The sequence below is a fragment of the Sparus aurata genome, chromosome 22, assembly GCF_900880675.1.
Source record: "Sparus aurata chromosome 22, fSpaAur1.1, whole genome shotgun sequence".
Lineage (NCBI taxonomy): Eukaryota > Metazoa > Chordata > Actinopteri > Spariformes > Sparidae > Sparus > Sparus aurata.
Window position 1 is genome coordinate 4,708,077 of NC_044208.1, and position 22,324 is coordinate 4,730,400.

At 43.6% G+C, this 22,324-nt stretch overlaps 1 protein-coding gene and 11 non-coding genes across 13 annotated transcripts; 7 read left to right on the forward strand and 5 right to left on the reverse strand.

Annotated features, from left to right (window-relative positions):
• Positions 1 to 1,989: 1,989 nt before the first annotated feature.
• tube1 (tubulin, epsilon 1) lies at positions 1,990 to 22,311 on the forward strand. 2 transcript variants are annotated; one of them, XM_030405519.1, is made up of 12 exons: positions 1,990 to 2,207; positions 2,469 to 2,542; positions 12,877 to 12,929; positions 13,006 to 13,063; positions 13,288 to 13,403; positions 15,772 to 15,893; positions 16,062 to 16,249; positions 16,360 to 16,532; positions 17,475 to 17,615; positions 19,829 to 19,969; positions 21,060 to 21,234; positions 21,765 to 22,311. In XM_030405519.1, the coding sequence occupies exons 1-12, from the start codon at positions 2,183 to 2,185 to the stop codon at positions 21,921 to 21,923; spliced, it is 1,425 nt and encodes a 474-aa protein (XP_030261379.1). In that variant the 5' UTR covers positions 1,990 to 2,182; the 3' UTR covers positions 21,924 to 22,311. The 2 variants fall into 2 exon arrangements, with proteins under 2 accessions (XP_030261379.1, XP_030261380.1); XM_030405520.1 differs by having other exon boundaries at positions 2,012 to 2,128.
• On the forward strand, positions 6,175 to 6,247 carry trnav-cac (transfer RNA valine (anticodon CAC)). Its single transcript has one exon. It is a non-coding gene; the product is annotated as a tRNA-Val (tRNA).
• trnav-cac (transfer RNA valine (anticodon CAC)) lies at positions 8,261 to 8,333 on the forward strand. Its single transcript has one exon. It is a non-coding gene; the product is annotated as a tRNA-Val (tRNA).
• trnad-guc (transfer RNA aspartic acid (anticodon GUC)) lies at positions 8,386 to 8,457 on the reverse strand. The gene has a single exon. It is a non-coding gene; the product is annotated as a tRNA-Asp (tRNA).
• On the forward strand, positions 9,191 to 9,263 carry trnav-cac (transfer RNA valine (anticodon CAC)). Its single transcript has one exon. It is a non-coding gene; the product is annotated as a tRNA-Val (tRNA).
• Positions 9,471 to 9,542, reverse strand: trnad-guc (transfer RNA aspartic acid (anticodon GUC)). Its single transcript has one exon. It is a non-coding gene; the product is annotated as a tRNA-Asp (tRNA).
• On the forward strand, positions 9,749 to 9,821 carry trnav-cac (transfer RNA valine (anticodon CAC)). Its single transcript has one exon. It is a non-coding gene; the product is annotated as a tRNA-Val (tRNA).
• On the reverse strand, positions 9,874 to 9,945 carry trnad-guc (transfer RNA aspartic acid (anticodon GUC)). Its single transcript has one exon. It is a non-coding gene; the product is annotated as a tRNA-Asp (tRNA).
• Positions 10,384 to 10,456, forward strand: trnav-cac (transfer RNA valine (anticodon CAC)). Its single transcript has one exon. It is a non-coding gene; the product is annotated as a tRNA-Val (tRNA).
• Positions 10,509 to 10,580, reverse strand: trnad-guc (transfer RNA aspartic acid (anticodon GUC)). The gene has a single exon. It is a non-coding gene; the product is annotated as a tRNA-Asp (tRNA).
• Positions 11,211 to 11,284, forward strand: trnav-cac (transfer RNA valine (anticodon CAC)). Its single transcript has one exon. It is a non-coding gene; the product is annotated as a tRNA-Val (tRNA).
• On the reverse strand, positions 11,337 to 11,408 carry trnad-guc (transfer RNA aspartic acid (anticodon GUC)). The gene has a single exon. It is a non-coding gene; the product is annotated as a tRNA-Asp (tRNA).
• Positions 22,312 to 22,324: the final 13 nt, after the last annotated feature.

Sequence of the window (22,324 nt, forward strand, 5' to 3'; positions counted from 1 at the left end):
GGTTAGAAATAATGATTTTAACTTGAATTAAACTTGTGTCCTTCAGACTTTGCATTTGTCATAGAATCCTCCATTTGCAGCAGCTACAACCTTGTAGCCCTTTGACATTCCAGCTATCAATTTGTTGAGGTATCTGAAGAAATGTCACTCCATGCTTCCTAAAGCAGCTCCCACAGGATTGGCTTGATAGGCAGTTTTACCATGGTCAAGATGCTCCCACAACAATTCAATAGATTCGAGATTTGACTGGCCACTCCATTAAAGACCAGCTGACTGCTTCTTCCCTATATACTGTAGTTCTTGCATAATTTAGAGATGTGCTTTGGTTCCCTGTTTTGGGATGACATTGGCTCCAATCAAGCAGAAACCCCTGGATTTGGCATGGTGTTGGAAAATAAAATGATGACTTTCTTATTCAAAATCCCATTAACCCTGTACAAATCCCCCTTTACTAGCACAAAAATGTTCCAGACCTTCACATTTTGGGTTAGGGTTAGGGTTCCACCATGTTTAACAATTGGTGTTAAGCACCCCTTTAGCATATTTTCATTTGTTCTGCATCTCATCAATGTTCTAACTTAATTGAACAAGAGTTTTCTAATGATCAATTAGCCTTTAAACACGATAAAGTTGGATTGGCAAACATAATGTGCCATTGGGCGACAGTATAACTTTGTAGAATTATGTAGCTATTCCACTGTAAACCAGCAATTTCCTGCTAAAATAGCTATTTACTACACTAATACTGTTTAGATATATTTATGATTCCCTGAATGTAGTTTTAGCTTGAAAATAGGCTTTTCTTTTGTTGGGGCACAATGGTAGGTCAGGCTTGGTTGTCAATCCCTATGTTTACAGGCTCTGCGTGGAGGCCGCATGTTGGGCTTTGGTTTACATGTAGGCCCCTTGTTAGTGTGGTGGGGTTGCAACATCCCCATTGGTCCAAAGAGTGAGAGGCTGTCCACAGTCTTTGGAGCAACCAAAGGCCGAACAGTCCATGTGGGTGGTAACCTTGGGGTTACACAAGTCCATGTATCCTCTGAACAAGGAAGGTGTTCAAACAGTTCATGTTTATTCTTAAAAACACAAGACAGGTAATCTGCATGTTCTTGAGAGTAATACAAGGGTTGTAGAAGACCATACAGTTACGAGAGGATTGGAACTAGTCAATGATATGGCTGCAGACTCTCCTTGCTGTGTTTAGTGCTGCTTGAAATATGATCTGAAGTGAAATAAGCTGTTACCACTGTTGGTCAACAGTAAAAGGTTATCAGTTCACTGTTCCAGTCACCCATCTTTGATGTTATTGTGTCTGTTGCATTCATTTAAAGTTTTCATTTAAATGTCTTCACAGTTGTTCATGTGAAACATATTATAATATTTTTCTCACTAATATCTAAAGAATACTAAATAAATGTGTATTATAGAACAAATACCCTTTATAAAAAACAAACAAATAAATAGCCTATGTATTATCAGAACATCAAAAACTATGATGTTCATGTCACATTCTGTTCTCCCCCTTTATTGGCAATGATATGGCTAGTATATTTCAGATGCCTTTTTGTACACGGGCCCCCTCGGAAACGCCCACTTCCATGTGCTGGGCAGGTTTAGGAAGTATTAGGGGTGGAGCATCAGGAGGTTGCATGCAATGCATCCTGGTACATGTAGGAAGACTGTGCGAGCTGGAAAACTTTCTAGCCCCATGTTCTATTTCAAGATACCACACACACACACCGAGGGTTGTATTGCCTCAATCAACTACATTTACCATCAACACTAAGTCGAAGTCTAAGTTTTTTGCGGTGGCCCATGCTTTGTAAATAGATTAAGTGAATTGACCAATGAATGAAAGTAGCGAACAGGATATACTTAGGAGCATACAGCCTGTCGAAACGGCATTTGAAGAAGAAGACGAGGAACTCCACAGCCGCAAGTGTAAAACTAGTCTGAGTTGAAGCAGAGACGTTCTACTATTGTAGTGTGTACTGTGTAGGATCGACGCATCGTCTACCGTTCATGCCGTTTCCATGGTTATACGTCATCAATACTCGACCAAACAGAGCGGAGGCGCGAGTCCAAGGCGCGAGCTTGAAGACGTGATCTGAAGTTTTAATAGACAGCTGTGAGTAGCATCAAGTATGCCTCAGGTCCGCATTTTAACTGTATTGTTGCAGCCATGACGCAGTCAGTTGTTGTCCAAGGTGAGTAAAACCCGAGTACAGGTCATTGAAATGGAGAAGTTAGTATCCAAAAACAAACTTATAGCTGAGCTAGCTGTCATTTGCTGTGTTGTTGTATTGTAGATATAACGTTAGTCACGTTAGCGCCAGTATAAGTTGACCACTCAGAGTTTAAATATAGCGTCTCGACAGGTTGAGTAGGTTTACTGCGGATTTAACCAAACATTAGCACAATGCTAACCTATGTTAACTAAAGTATAAATGTGTTGGTTTTTTTTTCAGTTGGACAGTGTGGCAACCAAATTGGCTGCAGGTTTTGGGATCTTGCTTTGAGAGAACATGCACATGTCAATAAAGTAAGTGCTTATTCACACACAATGCAGCAAAGGCACTCTGTCCACCTAGACGTTACAATCATAAACTACCTTCAAACAGAAACCCACGGACAGTTTACTTGCAGCCTAACGTTACACTACGTTTGCCTACATTGTGTTTGATAATCTGAGTTGTTTGCCAGGTCTTTTTATAGCAGACATTTTGATGTGTCATAGCAGCAAAGACACAAAGACAAATGATATTAATGAAGGCAGAATTTCCTTTTTTTCTCATATGGTTTATGTGCATGAGATCAACATGCTCATCAGCCCCTCCACTCTGATGTTCTCTCTCCTACACATTCTTACCCTGCCAGAATTAAGATTAGGTTGGAAAGAAATCTGATACATCACAGTGCAAGTTGAAGATGACGTGGGCCTCTGGGAAATTCATGAGCAATTTTCTGAAATGCTGGAGACCAAACAATCAAATAGTAACCCACAGATTTGACAAAAATGAAATTGTCTCATTTACATTATTGCACATGTATATAATGAATGTATACTAAAACAAATCTAACTATTAACATTTGATGGTGGTGAGCTGATGAGAGAAGCTGCAATTTAAGGGCACCAAACAGGAGAGACTATGTTGTGCTGATATGCTCAGTAAAGCATCATTGTCATGAGGGATAACAGAATCGATCATAGCTGATTATTCTTGACGGCGGCCCAGTTAGTTTACTCACCAGTACCAAGCTTGTAGCTTTGCTTGTTGAATCTGTGTGTGTCAGGGACTGGTCATGTTGCAGCAGAAAGTAGCATGTCACGATGATTGAGATATTAATACAATATGCATACGGTCTGAAATGGTGACCAGCAGATTTTATTCTGTCTTGATATCGAGTTTCCTTTTATAATTATTTAAATATGAGGTCTAGAGGTGTGCATCTTCACTGGCCCGACGTTTCGGTTCAATTACGATTTGAAAGCAAAATGATTCTTCAATGCATTGTTATACATATCAGTGTATGGCATGCTCAATCATGTATATCACTGCTTGTGGCTACTTTCCATCATTTAAATTCCCTTTTATTCAGATAATCCTACCAATTATCAGCCTATAGCAGTCTACAAAATAAAAGCTGCATCTTTTCAATACATAAACATTACAGAATCAAAACATTTATCCATTTGTAGTGGGTTACAAGTTTGTTGTTGTCTACAATAATATTGTTTTAACATAACAGCTTTATAGATGAGGCATGTATCGGCTGCACACACCTCTCTCAGAGTTGGACGGCATAGTTGACAGAGCCTCCACAGATCTTGGCTGATTAGCTGGGCTTGCAGTAACAGTTATTATTTATGGCTGCAAACGTTAGCTTCAGGTGGAAATGGTTAACAGGAATGTTGGTTATGCTCTGTCCCTGCATCAATGCCAGAATCTACCACATCTGCATTGCATTGCATCTTACAATCGAGAAATTTCCACACCTCTAACAAGTTCACAATGTAGCATTATCAGGGACAAAATCATGTGCGTTTACTGGAATCACGGAAAGTGGGTTCACTGCATCCTTCAGGATTTTGATGCGTCAGAGACACAAGACACATCACATGGCAACATCACTGTAAAATACTGAAACATCAGAGTAAAAACAAAAATTAAAGTTGTAAAGGGAGTAAATGCTGACATCAGTGTCTGCGTGAATAACAGTACAAGATAAAATATGATACATTTTGTAAAAAGAAGTAAACTCTGGCAGGCTGCTGCCCTTGACGGTGCCGAAAGATTAATACAAGCATAATACATGATTTAAACTGATGCAGGTTTATTACGAACAGCGTCTTTAGTAGTTTTTGTGGTTTGTTTTCAGAATTTGCTGCAGAATTTAATATGTTCTACATGCCAAGGAAGGCAACATACGGGCACTAGCATCTCCACTCAAAGACTTTCAGAGATTTTCCTTCTTCTATTGCTCTGGAATTTACAGTACTGAAGTCTTCAAGCTCTTTTATCGCTTTTGAATGTGTCGTCCCACAAACCTTGCCATTCAGTAAGGAGGTGCATGAACGGGTGCACCTGCGAAGAAAGGGTACCTGTAAGTTCATGTAGTGTGGTGGTTATCACGTTCGCCTCACATGCGAAAGGTCCCCGGCAGGGCTGTAAACTAACTTTTTGGCTCACCTGCCAAGGGGACTGGTAGATGAAAGAATCTACCGGCCAAGTAAATTTTTTACCGGCCAAATAATAAATTGCCTCTTTTTGTTGCATATACATCTGTTTCAGTACTTTTCATGGAGATAACAGTATTATATAACAATACATGCTTAGAAAAGAGGCCAAAGTATTATTTAGAAATACATTTTAATATTATTAATTAAATTTCACAACATTGCAAATTGAAAACTTGAACAGTGCAAAACTTTGACAAAGGAAACACTCATTAATTAACTATCAGGCTCTGTAATAGACTTGTCAGTGGCGACTGTACCATAATAACATTTACACTGGATTTGATAGACCCGTGGTTCTACACGTTTTGTGACGTGACAACTGTTCTCATATTAAGCCACTTGATTATCATACTGAAACCAAATTGAAGGAAGTCGTTTAGAAATGATGCGCAACTTAAGTACAACTTCCCTCAGCTCATGAGTTAGAGCTGTTGTCATTGCTGTGCTCGAATCACAGTCACTGCGCCAAACTTTTAAGAGCGGTGACGCGCACGCTACGTTGCTTCTGATGGGGAACTATTTTCTACAGCGGTGACGTCTGGGGAGCTACTTCAGTGCGACACACAACAAATAGCTGGTTTAGCAATAATGTTTGCTTCCGTCATAATTTATCACTTTACAGCTACTACAATGTTTTGCTATGTCATGCATAATTTGTTGCAAGAGCACGACTATCAGGACAAACATTTACCTGCCCCCTGGCATGTATCCCTCCAAAATTCAGTCGCCAGGGGAATATTTTAGTCGCATTTGGCGAGTGGCGACCGCTAGTTTACAGCCCTGGTCCCCGGTTCGAAACCAAACAGAAAACGTTGCAGTGTGTAGCACTGGGAACACCTCGACATGTCCTCGTGCTTTTTGTTAACAGGGAGGCTTATTTGTTGGGCACAAGAACATACGTGGTGATGCCGTTTTACAGTTTCGGTCAGTCATCAGTAGCTGGTAGAAAAGACAACTCTCCCCGTTGGGGAATCGAACCCCGGTCTTCTGCGTGACAGGCGGAGATACTGTAGACCATACTAACGAGGATTGATTCTGCTTGTGAGCGGGCTGCTCGGCCCGTTTCAGCACGATGACATTTTGGCGATGGTTGTTTCAAGCGTGGCAGATTTGGACGGGGTGTGAGTCTGAGTCCAACATTTTCATCTCATCCGTGAAATCGAGGAGGGGGGGGGGGAAGAGAGGGAGAGGCTGAGGCTCAGTAGCTGGTAGAAAAGACAACTCTCCCCATCGGGGAATCGAACCCCGGTCTTCTGCGTGACAGGCGGAGATACTGTAGACCATACTAACGAGGATTGATTCTGCTTGTGAGCGGGCTGCTCGGCCCGTTTCAGCGGTTACTGAGAATATGCCGGGATTTACCGGGAAGCGCTTCCGATGAAGTGACAGTGCTGCCATTCAGTAACGAGGTGCATGAATCCGAGCACCTGCAAGTTTCCGTAGTGTAGTGGTTATCACGTTCGCCTCACACGCGAAAGGTCCCCGGTTCGAAACCGGGCGGAAACACAACCGTTTTACAATTTCGGTCAATCATCAGTAGCTGATAGAAAAGACAACTCTCCCCGTCGGGGAATTGAACCCCGGTCTTCCGCGTGACAGGCGGAGATACTGTCCACTATACTAACTGTCAGGCCCCTGCTTTAATGGCAGGTGACAGGTCCTGCACAGACGACCTGTTGGCAGGTGCTCTGCTGACTTCCTCTTTGCCCTCCCCTCTGCCACCTTCTTCCACTCCGCTCCCCTCTGTCTGGCAGCCTCCAGCTCCCGCTCAAAAAATGGAGATGCCGCAAAGTCCGCAAAAGACATCCTGGGGTTTTGGAGGCCTTCGTCCTCATAGGTCTTAAAGACCTTGGTGGAGCAGTAAAAGTATTTGACTGCTGGAGTCTGATAAAAGAAATGAACTGAGGAGCCATCGCCTTGCTAGCGTGATTTTGGCTGACCACAGGCTAAACAGTTCCTGGTCTTTTTCTGCTGCTGTTGTTGTTGTTGTTGCTGTTGTTTGTCCAGGATCTCCTTCACAATGTTCTCCACAGAGGCCCGACTCATTGACTCCTCTTTGGGGGAAGCCACAGATGGAGGGTTAAAAGATGCAGGAGGCAGGGTTGTGACAGGCACACTCACCGTCTGGCTACCTGTAGTCAAACTCTGCCACAGCAGCTGCGTTTTGTGAACCTTCTCCACACTTGTGTTGAGAGAGGAGTTTGTATTTTTTAATTTGGCCACATTTTTGACATATCTGGAGATATGCTGACATGTGGTTGGATGAAGGAGGCTGTTGGGATCAGTGCAGGCTGTCTGTACCATGGCAGCATATTCTCCATCCACCCGCTTCAAAAGATCCTTGGAGCCATGGTGCTTAATCAGGAGCCCGTCGATGGCGGCTTTCATGGGTGGAGTCCACCGGCTGTGGTCCAGGACTTGTATAAGACCTCCTGTCTTGATGGGTCCGGTGCGGGTGGCCCGAGTAGAAGAGGACATAGGCAGCGGTGCAGCGTCTGTCAGGCCTGAAAAAAACAAACAGAAAAAACACATTTATTATACTGTTTATTATAGGTTTTACGTTTTGCACTCATTAGCTCAATAATTATTACAGATTACAATGTTTTTCATGATATTAATTCCAGTGATGAGGTTGATCCTGGGCATGGTGCTGCTGCAGCTCCATGGTGTCAGCAGCTGAGGAGTTGGGCTGTGTCTTGTCCTTATCCCAGTTCAAGACAACAGGACGACAGCTTGGCTCCACATACTCCAGTCCAAATCGCTCCCCTGTGTCCCTGTTTGCTACTTGCAAAATTGGGTATTTTGCCCTCCCTGTCACTCTCAGAGAGGATGTGTTCAGTTGAGCGATTAACAGGGGGTCAAACACAGCTGGAAGATCCACATCTGGCCTCTTAAGGTCCACCAGCCTCTGAAAGTTCCAGCGCACCACTCCAGTCATGGCCTGGGCCTGGAAGAGCTCACTGGACACCCTGCTGCCTGTTACCCACTGGGCTTGGTGAAAGTGGAAGCCCTCCTGCTGAGACGTGCCTCTCACAGGGATCCAGACAGGTACAGCAGCTCTCTCGCCCTTGGTGTAGTTCAGCTGCAAGGTGCCACTATACCTGTACAGGATGCCCTCCTCCACCTCAGGGTCGCTCAGGCAGCCTCTCAGGATGTGGATGCGCTGGATTCTCCACACTTTCAACATGGAGGGCTTGAAGAGCAGCACATCATTGGCGTCCTTCGCCAGGTGGAAGTGACAAAGGACATCTTCAACCCTCTGCAGCAGTTCTCTTGGTTGTGGCACCTTTGTCCGACAGTGCTCTCTGATGTGCTTCTTGGTGGGATTCTACAGAAGGTGTAGGCATCTTCTCTCTTACTGAGAATATGCCTAGATTTACCGGGAAGTGCTTCCGCTGAAGTGACAGTGCTGAGGTCTTCGAACTCTTTTATCGCTTTTGAATGTGTCGTCCTGCAAACCTTGCCATTCAGTAGGGGGGTGCATGAACCCGTTCACCTGCGAAGAAAGGGCACCCGCAAGTTTCCGTAGTGTAGTGGTTATCACGTTCGCCTCACACGCGAAAGGTCCCCGGTTCGAAACCGGGCGGAAACACAACCGTTTTACAGTTTGGGTCGATCATCAGTAGCTGGTAGAAAAGTCAACTCTCCCCGTCGGGGAATCGAACCCCAGTCTTCCGCGAGACAGGCGGAGATACTGTCCACTATACTAACGAGGACTGATACGGCTTCTGAGCGGGCTGCTCGGCCCGTTTCAGCGCGATGGTGGTGTCAAGCGTGGCAGATTTGGACGGGGTGTGAGCCTGAGTCCAACATTTTCATCTCATCCGTGAAATCGAGGAGGGGGGGAAGAGGGGGAGAGGCTGAGGCTCAGTAGCTGGTAGAAAAGACAACTCTCCCTGTCGGGGAAAGGTCTTCCACGTGACAGGCGGAGATACTGTCCACTATACTAACGAGGATTGATTAACAACTATTGGCGTATTACTCGCGAGTGTGGAAATCGAACCCTTGTTAGGCAAACAGAAAACCCTACAATGTATAGCACTGGGAACACCTCGACAAGTCCTGGTGCTTCTTGTTAACAGGGAGGCTTATTTGTTGGGCACAAGAACATACGTGGTGATGCCGTTTTACAGTTTCGGTCAGTCATCAGTAGCTGGTAGAAAAGACAACTCTCCCCGTTGGGGAGTCGAACCCCGGTCTTCTGCGTGACAGGCGGAGATACTGTAGACCATACTAACGAGGATTGATTCTGCTTGTGAGCGGGCTGCTCGGCCCGTTTCAGCCGTTACTGAGAATATGCCTAGATTTACCGGGAAATGCTTCCGCTGAAGTGACAGTGCTGAGGTCTTCGAACTCTTTTATCGCTTTTGAATGTGTCGTCCTACAAACCTTGCCATTCAGTAGGGGGGTGCATGAACCCGTGCACCTGCGAAGAAAGGGCACCCGCAAGTTTCCGTAGTGTAGTGGTTATCACGTTCGCCTCACACGCGAAAGGTCCCCGGTTCGAAACCGGGCGGAAACACAACTATTCGTATATTACTGGTGAGTGTGAAAATCGAAGCCTTGTTAGGCAAACAGAAAACCCTACAAAGTGTAGCACTGGCAAAACCTCGACAAGTCCTGGTGCTTCTTGTTAACAGGGAGGGTTATTTGTTGGGCACAACAACATACGTGTTGATGTCGTTTTACAGTTTGGGTCAATCATCAGTAGCTGGTTGAAAAGACAACTCTCCCCGTCGGGGAATCGAACCCCGGTCTTCCGCGTGACAGGCGGAGATACTGTCCACTATACTAACGAGGATTGATTCTGCCTGTGAGCGGGCTGCTCGGCCCGTTTCAGCGGTTACTGAGAATATGCAGAGATTTACCGGGAAGCGCTTCCGATGAAGTGACAGTGCTGAGGTCTTCGAGCTCTTTTATCGCTTTTGAATGTGTCGTCCTGCAAACCTTGCCATTCAGTATGGAGGTGCATGAACCCGTGCACCTGCGAAGAAAGGGCACCCGCAAGTTTCCGTAGTGTAGTGGTTATCACGTTCGCCTCACACGCGAAAGGTCCCCGGTTCGAAACCGGGCGGAAACACAACCGTTTTAAAGTTTCGGTTAATCATCAGTAGCTGATAGAAAAGACAACTCTCCCCGTCGGGGAATCGAACCCCGGTCTTCCGCGTGACAGGCGGAGATACTGTCCACTATACTAACGAGGACTGATACTGCTTCTGAGCAGGCTGCTCGTCCCGTTTCAGCACGATGATATTTTGGCGATGGTGGTTTCAAGCGTGGCAGATTTGGACGGGGTGTGAGTCTGAGTCCAACATTTTCATCTCATCCGTGAAATCGAGGAGGGGGGGGAAGAGAGGGAGAGGCTGAGGCTCAGTAGCTGGTAGAAAAGACAACTCTCCCCGTCAGGGAATCGAACCCCGGTCTTCTGCGTGACAGGCGGAGATACTGTAGACCATACCAACGAGGATTGAATCTGCTTGTGAGCGGGCTGCTCGGCCCGTTTCAGCGGTTACTGAGAATATGCCGAGATTTACCGGGAAGCGCTTCCGCTGAAGTCTTCGAGCTCTTTTATCGCTTTTGAATGTGTCGTCCTGCAAACCTTGCCATTCAGTAAGAAGGTGCATGAACGATTGCACCTGCGAGTTTCCGTAGTGTAGTGGTTATCACGTTCTCCTCACACGCGAAAGGTCCCCGGTTCGAAACCGGGCGGAAACAAAACCTTTTTACAGTTTCGGTCAATCATCAGTAGCTGGTAGAAAAGACAACTCTCCCCGTCGGGGAATCGAACCCCGGTCTTCCGCGTGACAGGCGGAGATACTGTCCACTATACTAACGAGGACTGATTGTGCTTGCGAGTGGGCTGCTCGGCCCGTTTCAGCGGTTACTGAGAATATGCCAAGATTTACCGGGAAGCGCTTCCGCTGAAGTGACAGTGACGCATTTTTGCTAATGTTCAGCTGATGTTATGCTCCCAATTGAGGTCCTGTTGGCCAGGAAGCGAAAGGACAGAACAGTAGGACAGCAGTAGCACTCACCATGGTCATTGGCCCGGAGCAAGCTTTGTAGTTGGGGATCTGTCTGAAACCTCTCCATAAGGAGGCTGACTCGTTAGTGCGGAGCTGCTGTTGACGACTCTCAGAGTACAGTCGTTTACACCTCTCCAGCAGCAAAGATCCTCCACAGCCTCACTGCTCCACTTCTGTGATATCCTCACCACAACTTTAGGGAGCTTTAAGCTCGGCGCGCATGCAGCAATGAGTTGGACCTGGTCGGGCATTTGAGAAACTGTCCCTATGTGGGGAGTTCATGGATTCGATCGCTTTTTTTGGAAACGTTTACAATAACAACTATTGATGGTTATGAAATTTCGTCAACCCTATTCCTAACATTGAAACATTTTTTATAGCACGGGCAACGTTTGCAAATCCGATTTCCCCTGTACATGTGCAAATCCTGCACCCTTCAGGTGGTTTCCGTAGTGTAGTGGTCATCACGTTCGCCTCACACGCGAAAGGTCCCCGGTTCGAAAACCGGGCGGAAACAAAACCTTTTTACAGTTTCGGTCAATCATCAGTAGCTGGTAGAAAAGACAACTCTCCCCGTCGGGGAATCGAACCCCGGTCTTCCGCGTGACAGGCGGAGATACTGTCCACTATACTAACGAGGACTGATTGTGCTTGCGAGTGGGCTGCTCGGCCCGTTTCAGCGGTTACTGAGAATATGCCGAGATTTACCGGGAAGCGCTTCCGCTGAAGTGACAGTGACGCATTTTTGCTAATGTTCAGCTGATGTTATGCTCCCAATTGAGGTCCTGTTGGCCAGGAAGCGAAAGGACAGAACAGTAGGACAGCAGTAGCACTCACCATGGTCATTGGCCCGGAGCAAGCTTTGTAGTTGGGGATCTGTCTGAAACCTCTCCATAAGGAGGCTGACTCGTTAGTGCGGAGCTGCTGTTGACGACTCTCAGAGTACAGTCGTTTACACCTCTCCAGCAGCAAAGATCCTCCACAGCCTCACTGCTCCACTTCTGTGATATCCTCACCACAACTTTAGGGAGCTTTAAGCTCGGCGCGCATGCAGCAATGAGTTGGACCTGGTCGGGCATTTGAGAAACTGTCCCTATGTGGGGAGTTCATGGATTCGATCGCTTTTTTTGGAAACGTTTACAATAACAACTATTGATGGTTATGAAATTTCGTCAACCCTATTCCTAACATTGAAACATTTTTTATAGCACGGGCAACGTTTGCAAATCCGATTTCCCCTGTACATGTGCAAATCCTGCACCCTTCAGGTGGTTTCCGTAGTGTAGTGGTCATCACGTTCGCCTAACACGCGAAAGGTAACTCAACTCTTGGCGTATTACTGGTGAATGTGAAAATCAAACCCTTGTCAGGCAAACAGAAAACGCTACAACGTGTAGCACTGGGAACACCTTGACAAGTCCTGGTGCTTCTTGTTAACAGGGAGGCTAATTTGTTGGACAAAAGAACCAATGCCGTTTTACAGTTTTGGTCAATCATCAGTAGCTGGTAGAAAACACAACTCTCCCCGTCGGGGAATCGAACCCTGGTCTTCCCCCCGGTAACACACAAAAGGTCCCTGTTTCAAACTGGCCGGAAACAACTTCCTCTCTACGTGCTTGCACTGGATTTTTTTGTCAAACAGGCACAATTACACTGGACAAAACACACACACAAAAACCCCCCAATGCTGCCACTGCGCCCTTAATATGTTCTACATGCCAAGGAAGGCAACATATGGGCACTAGCATCTCCACTCAAAGACTCAAAACACTGGACAAAACACACACACAAAAACCCCCCAATGCTGCCACTGCGCCCTTAATATGTTCTACATGCCAAGGAAGGCAACATATGGGCACTAGCATCTCCACTCAAAGACTCAAAACACTGGACAAAACACACACACAAAAACCCCCCAATGCTGCCACTGCATCCTTAATAATTCTCTTAATTCTCAAAAGTCGGAATTCTGAGTTGTATAAAAAAAGTAAGAACTAGTGAATATGATAATATTGTTTTCAGAATAATTACTGAGAACACTAGCTCTTTAAAATCACCTTCCATGACTTTTAAGGGCACCTCTCATATCCTGTGTCTTCTTCTGTTCAGAGAGGACTGTATGATGAGGCCCTCAGTAGCTTTTTCCGAAATGTGGACTCCAGGTAATCACACCTTCTTTCATCCAATAACTGCTATAAGTGCCTCTGTAGCCCTTTCATATTTGCTGTGCAATTCCAGGAAAAGTGAGGGGGTAACCTGTGGCGTCGGTGGCAAAATCCAACATCTGAAAGCCAGGGTAAGCTCTCCCCATGACCAGAAAACAGCTTGATTGAAAAGTTTATTTTAGAATCGGGGTCAAGGTCAGAGTTGGATTCTGCTCAGTGAACGGTTTGGCATCCATCGGTTAAGGTTAGAAAAGAGGAGTTATGTAATGATACCACGGGGTCAAAGTTGTGTGCTCAGCGTATATTAAAACAAAATATATGTGCTGTCCTCACACTCACATATTTGAACCCACAGGCGGTGCTGGTGGACATGGAGGAGGGTGTGGTCAACGAGATCCTGCAGGGCCCATTGAGAGAAGTGTTCGACAGCGGTCAGCTCCTCACAGACGTGTCAGGTTCAGGCAACAACTGGTGAGAGACACACTAACAACAGGAGGCTGGCATCACAAACATGGCCAACAAAGGTGCCAAAAAATAAAAAAGGACTTCTGGTTATGTCGGCATAGGAGAATGACGCAGGGGCTCCCCCATTTCACACTGACAACTATTTGTACACATCGATAAACCACTTCAGCCACAGTAAGTCAAAACTGTTACTGCTTACATTAAACACTGAAAAAGACATATGCCACTCTAAACAGAAAATCATGGCTGTATGGCCACCCCACCCAACATGTGCTAGCTCCCCCACTAACAACACACCAGCCATGGCGTCTGCTCAGCCCAGCACCAAATCAGAGCTGACTGATGACAGCAGTATACTGTCCCTCAAAAAGGTGGAGGCTGGGTTGGGTTGAGTTTAGTTCAGGACACATGGATTCAGTCGGCTCCATCTGACGCAAATGAATTGGAGGCGGTTGTAGTTACATTCCTAGGAAGGTTTAATTGTACTTTTCAGCAAGGCAGGTTACCAGACTGCTCTCTAAATACCATATAACAGTTGTACAGCTATTTACTTAACTGTGATTCTGTTCAATAATCGGGCCTTATAAATAATCTAAATAGTGAGACACATTTTTTGATACAGCCTATGACGCCCTCTCTTACATCGGTATGAATGTTAGTCTTGCTGCGATGGCTATTGTATACGGGCATGTAACAATATATACTGCTCATAAAATTAAGGGAACTCTTTTATCACACATCAGATCTTGATGAACAAGTTAAAAATCTTGAATAAACCTTCTTGCGACCACATGTATGGATGTGTCACCCTGAAGGAGCTGGACTACCTGTCTAACCTGATAGGGCTGCAGGTATCACCTCATGCTGCCAGTAGTGACAAGGACACTAGGAGAGAGCAATAGTCTGTGGGAGGGCTGCACAATATCCCGTTTGAGCATCGCCGTCGTGATGTTCGTGTGTGCAATAGTCACATCGCAGAGCCTGCCATGTAGGACGCAAATGAACTCATCTAATTTCAAGGGTACCTGACCAACACTGTGCATGCAGACTAGGGCTGGGTATCACCAGGTACCTCGCGATACGATACTATCACGATATTTTGCTCACGATAACGATAATATCACGATACGGCGATTCTGCGATAATCGATATATTGCAAGAAATTTCATCCACGATACATCACGATATCTGTGTCACTGAAGAAATTCAGATTTTTTTTGACTGCACTGCATCCATTTCAAAGGAATTACAAGACACTGTCAATCAATTTCACATGAATGACAGCCAAGTAAACAAAGAGTATATTGCACAGTGTCTCTTAACACACACACTGACTACAGCTATCATTAAATATCTATATGTGTGGGTTTCAGAGCTACTTAAACCATTTTTTTAATTTGATTTGGTTGTATACCTATGTTTGAATAAAGATAAAGCTGTCCCCCGAAGAGGGGTGGTGGGCCAAAAAAAAAAAAAAAAAACATTTTTTTTTTTTATTTTTTTATTTTTTTACATTTTTAAATATCGATATTTGGCACCAGCTTATCGATAACGTACCTCAAGACGAAATATCGCGATATATCGTAGTATCAATATTTTGGCACACCCCTAATGCAGACTCTGCATGCAGACCCTGCATGCACAGCGATCCACCAATCACATTAGTTCTTAATCAGTGTGCCGAAGCAGACCAGCCCCTGCACATGGAGGTAGTCGCTGGTAACAACATTGAAAAATGAGCAACAAACAAGAGAAAATCGCGAAAACGAAGACTTGGTGCCAAAAAGAAAAGCAACGTCAGTTATCTGGAATTATTTCGGCTACAAGAAGCATGATATTGACCAAACACATGCTCTGTGGCAACAGTGCCTTGCATCTGTTGCCACAACGAGAGTTAACACAACTAATTTGTTTGACCATTTACGTCGGTACCACACAGCAGAGTCCTACACAGGTCTTATTTTGAAAACCCGCCAGTACACGCCATACTTAAAACTGCATCCGACCCGTTTTCCTACAGTAGCTCAAATTACATTTCGCACCCGAGCCGACCCGCTATAAATTGTTACCGACGCCCGACACGCACCCAAAGGAAAATTATACGGACATAATTTTTGTAAATGAAAGTAAGCCAGCTGTAGCCATAAAGACAAAGCTAAACACAGGAGTTAGCATACAAACTAACAAGCTAGATTTGCCAACAAGCTACGTAGCTCGACTGCAACATTGTTAGGCAACCATAGCCTTGTGGTTAAAACAGAATGAAACATTTATCAAGCAGCAGTCCTTACTAGTCCAGCAGAAAAGCAGCTAACTCTACGTCGCTCTTGGTTTTACATTTTAGCCATTCATTGATAAGCTTCTTCTTTCTCAGGGCAGTTGGACACATGACGTATGGCTCAGCCTACAGGGAACAAATAGTGGATAAGCTAAGGAAGGCAGCAGAACACTGTGACTGCCTGCAGTGCTTCTTCCTCATTCACTCTATGGGAGGAGGTAAGACACAAAGACAGTTGACCCCGTCCATGTATAGACTTATTTATAAATGAAGAAGCTTCCTGACAGTTTGTTTGCCTCTGTAAATGACTATTGCACAGACGGGGGTGTGTGGATACGTTTACTTTCATTCGAAAAGAAAGTAAATGCGTTCATCTGGAATTTTAGGTACGGGCTCTGGCCTAGGGACCAGAGTGCTGGGCTTGCTGGAGGAGGAGTTCCCTGAGGTGTGTCGAATTGTCACCTCCATCTATCCGTCTGCGGAGGATGATGTCATCACATCTCCCTACAACAGTGTCCTGGCCATGAGTGCCCTCACAGAGCACGCTGATTGTGTGTTGCCTGTTGAAAACCAGGTTTGTACATTTGTAAATTGTAATTTTTTTCCCCCTCTCTCTGCTAACATCTGTGCAGTTTGTGCAGGTCAGTTATAATGATTTTCTGTTCTCCCTCATTTCTCTTCCAGTCGTTGGTCGACATTGTGAACAAGATCAATCGTATGTCTCACAGTGGAAAGCTAGGGTCAGTGATCAAGACAGACAGCACCGTCATCTCTGGTCAGGGTGGCGTCAGTGGGGCAGAGAAGCCCTTTGATGCCATGAATAACATTGTGGCTAACCTGCTGCTAAATATTACCAGGTAAAGTATCAATGTCTGGTCGTATACAGTTGACCCCTGTATGTTTAGGGAGAGGGGCCAGTCTTGCAGTGTTTATTTTACCATTAGACATGCTCCCATTTTTTGCTGTCACTATATTCCTTCTAAACTGAATGTTGTTTAAATCAGCTTATTCTTGGTGGAAGAACTCAACTGATGAGAAAAGATCCTTTAGTCACTCGCTATGAAGAGGGCTTACATGCCACAAATTCGAGAAAACAAACTTTCTAACAATCTGAATTCCTATATTTTTTCTTGTTAATTGTTGAATCACTGAAGGGTGATGTGATATTTTTTTTTAAAAGTTAATAGTCTGAATAATATTTGAACTTGTACCCTAACCTGTAAAAAGGCACCAGGTTAAAATCAAGCTGTTGTTGTAAACTTTTTAAAGGTGAATTTGAAAGTGTAAACGACAGTTGTCAAGGGCCTTAAACCAATTACCTTTACAAATCCAGATGTGAGTCTAACAAAAGGGTACAACATTTTGAATTAAATCAAGTTGTGACCCTGAAATCACAAGTCAAATCGAATCATCATCATTTAGATAATCGCAACACCCCCTACCAATACATAGTATTGGTATGGATGTATTTTGTGTGTGTTTGTGAGCCCTTTTATTTTGAAACGTAACTTAAACATTCCTTTTTGGTTGTAGGAAAATATTGATATACTGCCTAATATACACTAAGTGTAAGTAACCGAATAAAAGTGCTACCACTTTTTCTTTGTGCCAGATTTATACTGTTTTATGAACAATAGCATGAGTCATTTATGAAAAGAAGCATCATTTAATTTTGGAGTACCTCCTCCTGTGTTTGAGCAATTCAGTTTGGAGTCAGCAGTTCTCCTGCTAAAGAACTTTCCTGCTAAATCACTATCACATCATTTTTTCTGTGTCTCTATATGTTTTCTTTGTTGCAGCTCAGCTCGTTTTGAGGGATCTCTCAACATGGATCTGAATGAGATCGCCATGAACCTGGTCCCCTTCCCTCATTTACACTACCTCGTTCCCAGCCTCACCCCTCTATACCCGCTGGCAGATGTCAGTGTTCCCACCAGAAGGTCTGCTGTCTGGCTGTCACTGCAGCTGATTTTACCTCACAGTTCTTTTAATGGCAAAGAGGTCAGGGTACTGAGCTCATATGAGCACCATCCTTCCCTCAAGATGTGCCTCATGTTGACTGCAATGATGACTCTGGACACTAGTTAGAAGGATGTATTTACATTGTTACTCCATCTGTCATTTAAAGATAATATTGAACCCCAGGGGGGGATAAAATGTAGATAAGGTATATCATATCTTGTTCTTGCGGTACAATTATCGATACACTGATGCCAAATATAATTTGTTTTATTAAAAGAAGTGGGGCTCTTAACAGATTCCCATGAAAGTTTGATTTATCAGAGTCACTACTATCACTTCTTGTGATGGACACTTCTCTAAACTTAATTTACACTAACTAAAAAGAATTTAATGGGGAGATGTTGAACCCCTCAGTTAAACATTATTGACAGAACTGGTGAAGTTCAACTCAATTTGTTGGTTTCCTGGCATGAACTTGTTCCGTCAGCACATTCCACATGTTCTCTATGGGGTTCAAGTCAGGACTTGGGAAACCATTCCAAAACCTCAATTCTAGCCTGATTTAGCCATTCCTTTACCACTTTATGTGTTTGGGATCATTTTCCTATTGGAACAACCCAATGCCTTGCATGGCAGCCTCTCAGCCCATGTTGACACACAATTCATTGCAGACTTGTGTTTTAGTGTTTTTTCAGTAGACTCTATTTCAGTTGTTTGTACAGTTGATCTTGGGACCTGTAACTGCTTTGAAATGGCTCCAAATGACTTTCCTGTCTTCTTCACATCAATAGTGGGCACTCTCAGATCAATGCTGAGCTCTTTAGACTTTCGCATGGTAGTGTTTATAGCTGAGTCTAGTCGGTGTATCTGACAAGCCCAGAAAAGTCACCAGCTGTTATCAATCATAATCCGTCAGAAGAAGTTAAGAGGCCATGCTGCAAAGAAAAGGATTCACACAGCTTTCTGTAATCACCTAAATTGATTGTTCAAGTTACTGCACTATATTTTTGAACCAGCAGATTTGGTCACAATTTCAGAAGACCCAAATAAATTCTAATTTGAAGCCAACTTCATGAATAATAAGAAGTATGTGTTTCTTTCATTCCATTATAGAAAAATGAGAGCTGTATAAATCATTGAAAGTGTAGAGTGCCGTGATATACATTTTCTTGTATGTCCGCGACTGTATCTATCTATAACCTTTAATGTGTTGCAGATAGGATTTGATACTTTTTTGGTTTAGAATCACTCATTTAGGTTATTGAATTTAGTAAAATGATAACATTGTAAAACATGACTGATGTGATATGATCTAATCAAATACTATTTGAAAAATATGTACATTACCCTGGTGCTTTATATAATTACATTACATCACTTTACTGTGAGGCAGCCTTTAAAACTAAGAAAAGTTATGCCATAATGTGATATATCCTAAGTTTTAGACATTAAGTAGTCTAATGTTAGAATAACAGTATACATCATATATATTGCCCTGCCCAGTTTTTCCTTCAGAGATGATAAAAATGATCTGAGGGCTCCATCGAAGAACTCACAAAACACAAGCTTTTTTCTTATTTTTTTTCTTGTCATTTATATAAAACATGGTGATTATTTTTGGTCTAATCTAAACCCTCGTGTTATGAACAAGAGGCAGCACAAAGGCGGCTTTCATTTTATCACATGGGAGGGTGGCAGCAGGCTTGTGACAGGATAAGCACCATTTCATGCTCCCACCTCCTCCCCAAAAACAGCTGCCATAAAAGTGGCCTTGTGTGAGCCATATAGACCTGCCACTGAGAAGGTGCTCATTGGTCAAAAAGTGTGGTGGTTGTATTGGGCAGCTCCCAGAGGTGAAAATATGTGACTGTATGAATGCAGAGCAGGGTGTTGCTTAAAAATACCTTGCCCGCTCAGCAGAATGTGCCTGGGTAAATAAAAAATGTAAAATTCCTCTTTTTCACTCATTGCCCTGTTGAGAAGTCTAATTCAAGTCCCTGAAAGGCCATTTAAGGAACTACATCCAGTAAAGCGAGACATTATGTGATAAACAAGCAGACAACAGGCAGTTGTGTGTCATGAAGTAAATGTGATGTATGGAAAGAAGTTGCTGCACTGAGATTTTTATTTCTGTATTGTGAAGTCTTTGTCATGCTGTGAACATGAACTCTCCTCTGCCTGTGCCCTCCAGACTGGACCAGATGTTCAGTGACGCCTTCAGTAAAGACCACCAGCTCATACGAGGCAATCCCAAGCACAGCCTCTACCTGGCCTGCGCCCTCATGCTTAGGGGCAACGTGCAGATGTCAGACCTCCGCAGGAACATCGAGAGGTCAGAGCACTTTCTTCTCACTCTACCTCATTCTGCACCAAAACAGCAGAGGAGTCGGTGCACCCATCCGGATAGGCGCATAGATGACCTTCACATTCACTCTCCCAAATAGTAGCCCCATTCAGCACTGACAGCAATGATTCATGACTGCTCCATTCAGCACCCGGCTCTCCTCTGAAGAGAAACTGAAAAAGAAGCTGTTGTGAGAGCAGAGTGCGTGATCGTGGTGTAATTAATGAATGCAATCACGTTTTTGTCCTGTGTTCTTCGTAGTTGCTAGTCTGAGGAAAATGGAAAGCAATTTGGTTTTCTTCGCAACAGCGGAACCATGAGAAAAATCACTTGGAAAGGAGAGAAAGTTGTCTGTGTCATCATTTAAAGGGAAAAGTTCACCCAAAAATGAAAACTCAGTCATTATCTACTAGATAACAAAACTAGGCAGTATATACCATATACATCGTTACCGTGATGTGAGACGATATGCCTTCTGAGATTTAAGATATTGTTATGTCACGGCATAACTGTTGTCTTTTCTTGGTTTTAAAGGCAGCACTTTAGTATGGGATATCATTTTCTGAACTTACCAACTGACTGTTTTACTGCTGACACTCGTCTTTAGCCCAATACCAATAGAGTCAGCCCGACACTATTGTTGCAACATGATATTGAAGAAGGGCCTATTTGGTAAAACATTTTGTGATGTTTAACTTTTTTCCCCGTCCTAGTGTTATTAAGTATTTGAGGAGACTTAAGGTATATGTCGTTTATCCCAATATGCCCTTAAAAATATTGTGATATAATGATAAGATCATTTTGTCCATCTACTTCAGTTGTTTAGGACAGGGGTTCTCAAAGTTTTTGAGTACATGGACCAGACGTGAGCTATAATTTTCCACAGCCCATGGGCTATAAACCATGGTATAGGAGAATACTGCAATGCTGTTATGTGGTAAATTTTTCAGTCAGCATGGGAGTGAGTAGATAATGACTGAATTGCTACTAAGACAGTGGATTAGTGGACTAGATAGTGTAAAATGTCCTCTTTGCTGCACGATAAACACTGTAATTTGTATTCATCGCCCTGCTCTAGGCTGAAGCTGTCGCTGCCCTTTGTTTCGTGGAACCAGGAAGGCTGGAAGACGAGCTTGTGCTCAGTGCCTCCTGTGGGCCACTCCCAGTTCCTGTTAGCCCTGGCCAACAACACCTGTGTGAAGGCCACATTCATGGAGCTGAGAGAACGCTTCACTAAACTCTACAGGAAGAAGGTGCATTTCGACTCAGTCCATGTTTCTAGAGTGTGAGAATGTTCAGCAAAGGAATGAATCATTCAGCAAGTGAAACTATCATATACTTTATGGGAAAGTTTGTCAAATGTGAGGATTTACTCATGTTTTTCTCCACTATCTTTGATATAATTGCATTCTTCAGACTTTTGTACAGATGGTTAAACAGAACAAGTAGATATACAACATAAAGTAGCTCTCTGCTAGAGTCAAACAATTAGTATGAAATATTATTAAAATAAGAATATGACCAATGCAACATCTGTTTCACAAGAGCTGCGTTTATTTTGAGTTGTGTAAAATGTGTCACAAAATACCATTATAAATAAAATTACATCATCATTTTTATATCATTGTTGAAATAATACGCAAAAAACAGTAGACCCCTCTTCTACAATATGGGACTGTTAAAGAGTGAGAATTCAGAATCTAAACCAGACTGGAATACCTTTGTTTATATTCTGACTGCATAACTAAAAAAGCACATTTTGCTCTTTCTCTGTTTTCTGAAGGCTCACTTACACCACTACCTGCATGTAGAAGGGATGGAGCAGAACACCTTCTCAGAGGCCATCAGCTCTCTCAGCTCACTGATTGAAGAGTACAACCATCTGGATGGCACAAAGGGGAGAGTCATGCCTGACGCACACAGACTCAGCATTGCCAGATGAAGGTCCCCTCTTGTGGTGTCGCTGATGGTCTTCCTCTGTCTGCTGTATAGCATGGATTATCTTTCAAAAATGACTTCACACAACAAAATCTTTTGTACATACCTTTATAAGTTATATATCAACATTGCCTTATTTGTGACCTGATTGAATATGAAAAAAATAAGCAGGAAAAACACGGGTTAAAAAAGGGAGGGTACAGTTCACTCTATAGTACGACCTGATATGCCAATTCAAGTTATTAATGTTAAGAGGTACGGTATGAGGTATAAGTCAACTCCTGCTGTTGCAGCTCCTGCACTGGCCATGTTCCTTGTTGTTATTGCACATACATGTCCTGAAGACAATGTTCATAAAAGCTTTTATTATAACTAAAATATTTCTTCATTTATCCACTTCGCAGT

Coding starts and splice junctions, on each gene's coding strand:
- tube1 (XM_030405519.1), top strand. CDS start 2,183: ATGACGCAGTCAGTTGTTGTCCAAG. Junction 12,930..13,005: donor TTCCGAAATGTGGACTCCAG/GTAATCACACCT, acceptor GTGCAATTCCAG/GAAAAGTGAGGGGGTAACCT. Junction 21,235..21,764: donor CTAAACTCTACAGGAAGAAG/GTGCATTTCGAC, acceptor TGTTTTCTGAAG/GCTCACTTACACCACTACCT.